The sequence below is a fragment of the Monoraphidium neglectum genome (genome assembly GCF_000611645.1).
Source record: "Monoraphidium neglectum strain SAG 48.87 unplaced genomic scaffold scaffold00473, whole genome shotgun sequence".
Classification (NCBI taxonomy): Eukaryota; Viridiplantae; Chlorophyta; class Chlorophyceae; order Sphaeropleales; family Selenastraceae; genus Monoraphidium; species Monoraphidium neglectum.
Genome location: NW_014013155.1, coordinates 1 through 4,895, shown reverse-complemented (window position 1 = coordinate 4,895; position 4,895 = coordinate 1). Strand labels below are relative to the sequence as shown.

Below are 4,895 nucleotides of genomic sequence, written 5' to 3'. Positions count from 1 at the left end.
CCGAGCCCCTCCCCTTCACTGAGCCCCTCCCCTTCACCGAGCCCCTCGCCTTCACCGAGCCCCTCCCCTTCACCGAGCCCCTTGCCGACACCGAGCCCGTCACCGACGCCGAGCCCGTCACCGACGCCGAGTCCCTCTCCCTCTCCCACCCCGAGCCCGAGCCCCTCGCCAAGCCCTTCACCAAGCCCCAGCCCGACCTGGTGGCGGCCCAAGGCCTCCGACAACCTGGGGTGGCAGTACATGACGTCAGCAGAGTTCATTCCTGCCACAATGTGGGTGGCAACCGCCAGCGTGTATATGATCGACCTCTTCCTCAACAGCGCCTCGACGACGGCCGGCATCGCAGCCAAGGGGGGATTCTCGGTGTGCCGCTTTAACGCCGGCACCTATGAGAACTGGCAGCCGGACTCTGCTCTGTTCACCGCCGCCGACCACCCGGCGTCAGTGTGGCTGGACATCCGCTCACTAAACGTGCGGTCCATTATGCAAAAGGTGAGGGAGAGCAATACGGCAAGCAGAAGGATTGGCTGCTGTGCATGCAGTGTATGGTGATGCTGCGCAGCATCGAATTAACAGGATGAATGCTTGAATTCGTCTTCATATGGGCCTGCTTATCATGAGCTCACCAAAATCTCCTGAACTCACCAACCTGCTTCACCATCCTCGTCAGCGCCTGGAGCTGTGCAGGGCAAAGGGCTTTGTGGCGGTGGTGCCCGACGGCCTTGACGCTTACAGCAATGCCAACGGCATGGGCCTCACTGCGGCCGACCAGATCAGCTACAACACATTCCTGGCCAACGCGGCGCACAGCCTGGGTCTTTCTGTTGGCCTCATGAACGATCTTAACCAGATCGGCGACCTGCTGCCCTCCTTTGATTTCTTTGTCAACGAGTGAGTCGCTGTCGGATTGCTTAGTGGTGGGCGACCGTCGCGCGGTGGCGATGCTGACAATGGCTCGACTGGTGTATTGCCCGCAACTCTCAGCGTTCCCGTATGGTGGCGCGGCAGTGGGTGGAGGCTAACACCAGCTCGCGCAACTGCCTCACCATCTCGCCCGCTGCAGGGAGTGCATGAAGTACTCTGAGTGCAACTTGTACAAGCCTGCCAGGCTGGGTGAGCTCGGGCCACGTTTGACCAGCTATGACTGTTTGTGGGCGGTTGTCTGGCGGGCTGCAGGACCCGCCGGGAATCTCGTGCTTGCAGAGCACCTTGTGTTTTCGGCTCAACAAACTCCAATGGGGAGGTATCTGCCAGGGCATGGCAGGCAAAGCGGGCTGCCACCGCCGCACTGCCCCTCTTGACGACCGCCCTCCACACCGCACCCTGCTTTGGCCTGGGCAGCCAACATGCCCGTGTGGCAAGTGGAGTATGGCACCAGCAACAAGGGCACGACTTTCTTCCAGACCGTGTGCAAGTGCCAGTCCACCTGGGGCGTCAAGTCAATCTACAAGGTTAGTGGTGTTGCCGCAGCACCTGGCCTCTGCGCGGCCCGATCGGCCCCGAAAGCAAGGGAATCATGTTCACGTGAAGTCCTGCTGCCAATTGACAACTCTCTTGACAAGATTCGCAGCAATCCAAAGTCTAATGACTGTGCCGCGTTTATTGCGCGCTTCTGCGCCAGCGCCATGGGTAAGCAGCACGCCTGGCGCCTACTATGCCCACACGACCCCGCAACCCCGGGCCTGCTGCTCTCCACAATCCGCGCAGTACACTTCCCTCAACACCTTCCGCCTGGAGTGCGACCCGAAGTACCTGGCCATGGCCTGCCCCTACAGCGCCAGGAGGCTGCTGTCGCACTGAGTGGCGTGATGAGCGGCGAGCCGCTGCCAGGCTTGACGCACCCACCCGAGAGCGGCGGGGCCAGGCTTTCTTTGGAGGATGTCGGAAGGGCCGGCGCCGCCAGTCTTTCTTCGCAGCGCGGCCTGCAGCAAAGCGCGAAGAAAAATCTTCCCTTTTGGTTCCGTGGGGCATTGGGTTTGGCTGGGACGGCATGGTGCGCACCACTGCAGCGTTTGCGCTGGTCGACCGGGGGTGTGGGCCTGATACGGCTTTTGCCTCGCATCCTTTCATTGCTTGGCGTGTCGCACCCGCAGCTATTTCAAGATACGCCTATTGAAAGGGCAGGGCTTTCAATGCACGCGTGCTCCTGACACACTGTTGTGTCACCTAGCACATGTGGTTGTTCATCAGGTTGGCAAAGCAACACCATTGGCTTGAGCGCGTTGGCGCCGTCATGTTTCCAATCATCATCTCTTCTTGCGAGCCACAGGCTCTGAGCATCGGCACACTCCTTGCATGCACCAACGTCCACCTGTCCCTCGCGCGCGTTACGCGCGCCTGCTCCCATTCGCCTCCATACATTGCTTGGTGCGTGGAACCGCACACACGCCCTGGGTCCATTCTCAGGGCATCGTCAGCCCGGCTGGCAACATCAGAGGCTCCCCCCCTTCCCATCGCCCCGCCAGAAATGGTTTTCCCTGCATCTGCTTTGCAAACGCCGCTTGCTCCCGGGGCGGCCCTCCGGCACAGTGTGCAAAAATTCCATTCATTTGCAGCTCATGACTTATATTCCCTTACATGTGGCCAAAGCCGTACTTGCCTCGCTTTCCTAGATGTTCCTGTGTTCATCACAACAGACCTTACTTTGCACATTGGTTCAAATCATACATCTTATATGGCTCCCCCCTTGCAAATCCTTGATTATGCGGCCCTTGCTGACTCTTGGAGGAGCAGCAATCACCGCCCCAGCACACTAGAATCGCTACAAGTTGTAATTACTGATGTCGGTGGCAATCACAAGCACAGCGTTGCTGGTGAGTCTCAGTGCAGCATCCCGTAGCGTCACTGAACCTCCCTGCAGGCTCACGACCCGGGGGCTACCCAGCTTTTGTCGCACAGAGGGACAGCCAGGATTCAGCCACTGGCATCATCGGCAATGACCCCGCAGTACGGTAAAGGGGCCCAGAAGCTGCATCCGCAGCAGTACCCACCTAGGTGGGCTTGGGCCCTCAAACCTAGCTAGGACCCTGGGCGGGCCAACAGGGCTGCACATGAGACTGCTGCGAGCTGGAAAGGACCTGCCACTAAGTTCTTCCCAATCACAACAGGCGCGAGCCCGGGACGCACGCGTGCATATACATCATGGTATTACACATATGCTGTGTTGGTGGTAATGCTTAACAGGCGGCTCCAGAAGGGGAGGTGGCATCAACAGTCCACAACGGCGAGAGTGTCTCTTGGTAACAACGGCCAGACTTTCTGTTCTGGATTGCAAACACCGCAGCCATCCATGGTGGGGCGAAAACTATGAAACCTGCGAGCAAACCCAAAGCGTGCAAAAACGATGCGTCCGTGCGGCCAGTGGGGCAGGAAATTGCCAGGAAGCTGGCGACGACGCTCCACTGTTGGGCTGGCCAAACAAATCCCCTCAAAGCGTCAAATTGTGTCAATTCCAAAGCGGGCAACCCGTGTATGTCTGGAAGTGGGGACGAGGGGGCACTCTATCTGCACACCAACAGATGATTGCACAAATCATTGGTTGGGCCGGGGCGTGACGTGCACGCGCACGGCGTGAAGGCAGGGCATGGCCAGTGAGGCAGGGCGTAGGCGTGTAAGTCGCGTGCCGACTGGCGCCAACCAAGCCGGGCTCAAGAGGAGCGGTATGAAGTGGAGGGCGTTGGGAGGTGACAAGTGGAGGATGGAGGGTCCCACGTCTTTCAGGCAGCAAACGGCTGGCCATGCCGATGACAAGCGCATCGAGGCAGGGAGTTGACGGAGGTTATTGCGGGTGTGGTTTTGGAGCAGCTACACTACAGGCACGGCAGGCCGGCCAAACACAGTGCAGGTTCGTCTACCCGGGGGCTGGCGCGGTGAAAAACTGCGTACAATGCACTGCAGCGGGGGCATTGTCGGAGAGGATGGGGTTTAGGCAGCCCTGCCACAGATCTTGCCAGATCAGATAAAATATGTCGAGCATCACGCAGCGTTGGCGCCCCCCGACTGGGCGCCGTGCACGGCGTTCAAATGGACGAAAGCGGCTCCTGAATTACGCGCGCGCTTGCTCGTCGCACCGCCACGGGCAGCGGATGGCGAATGCGGCCCAAAGAATGCGCACAAATTGCGAGCTTGCACATGGAGTGCAGACTGACACGCGGCAATGCGACATCTCAAAGGGCACTGGAGCGCCCGGCAACCAGATTGGATGCCCCTTGAAACGGCCGTCTTTGAATTGAAACCTGCATCGGCCCGTCTGGCCGCATGCAGTGAGCCTGGTAACCTCAGGTGAACATAATCGGCTGGGGCCAAGGCAGTGCAGCCGGCAGGACGCGGTGGCAGCGTCTCTGGGAGGACGCCGCATTTCACACAGACGCCCGGCGAGGCGAGTGCTCGCGTCCGCGCCCCGTCAAAAACCGGGAAGCAGCCGCGGCATGAATCGCTGCAGCCCTGCGGTGCTGGTGGCGGCTGCAGCCGCTTGCATGCCGTAGTCCGTGCGTGACGAGCCCGTCACTCCTCCTTTGCGTGCGGGCCCCCCGGCGCGGGCGCAAGCGCGGGCCCACGCGCGACGCCACGTGCGCCCGCCATGGTGGCCGCGGGCGCGTCCCGCTGTGTGCGGTCCTGCTGTAGCTGCAGCCATCGCCACCTCAGCAGATAATCACCTGCAGTAGCTGCTGCCACGCCCACCACGCTTGACAAAAGCAGGGCCGACCATGTGAAAGCGGCGCCTTGGTCGGCGCTCGTTTGGCGCCCATCTGCGGCGGCCGACAGGGCGGCGGCGTGCTCCAGGGAGCGCAACAGGGCGCAAAAGAGCGACCGCCAGACGCTGAGCTGCAGCGCTGATGTCTTGATAATCTGAGGCGCGGGGTTGAACGGGGGAGGGCAGGGCGGCAGCTGGGGGG

General features: G+C 60.8%; 1 protein-coding gene across 1 annotated transcript; it reads left to right on the top strand.

Moving 5' to 3' along the window:
* Nucleotides 1-270: 270 nt before the first annotated feature.
* On the top strand, nt 271-1,800 carry MNEG_3670 (hypothetical protein; the record flags this gene model as incomplete). Its single annotated transcript, XM_014047849.1, has 5 exons — nt 271-492; nt 671-891; nt 1,064-1,113; nt 1,342-1,451; nt 1,708-1,800. The coding sequence occupies 5 exons, from the start codon at nt 271-273 to the stop codon at nt 1,798-1,800; spliced, it is 696 nt and encodes a 231-aa protein (XP_013903303.1).
* Between the last annotated feature and the right edge of the window lie 3,095 nt (nt 1,801-4,895).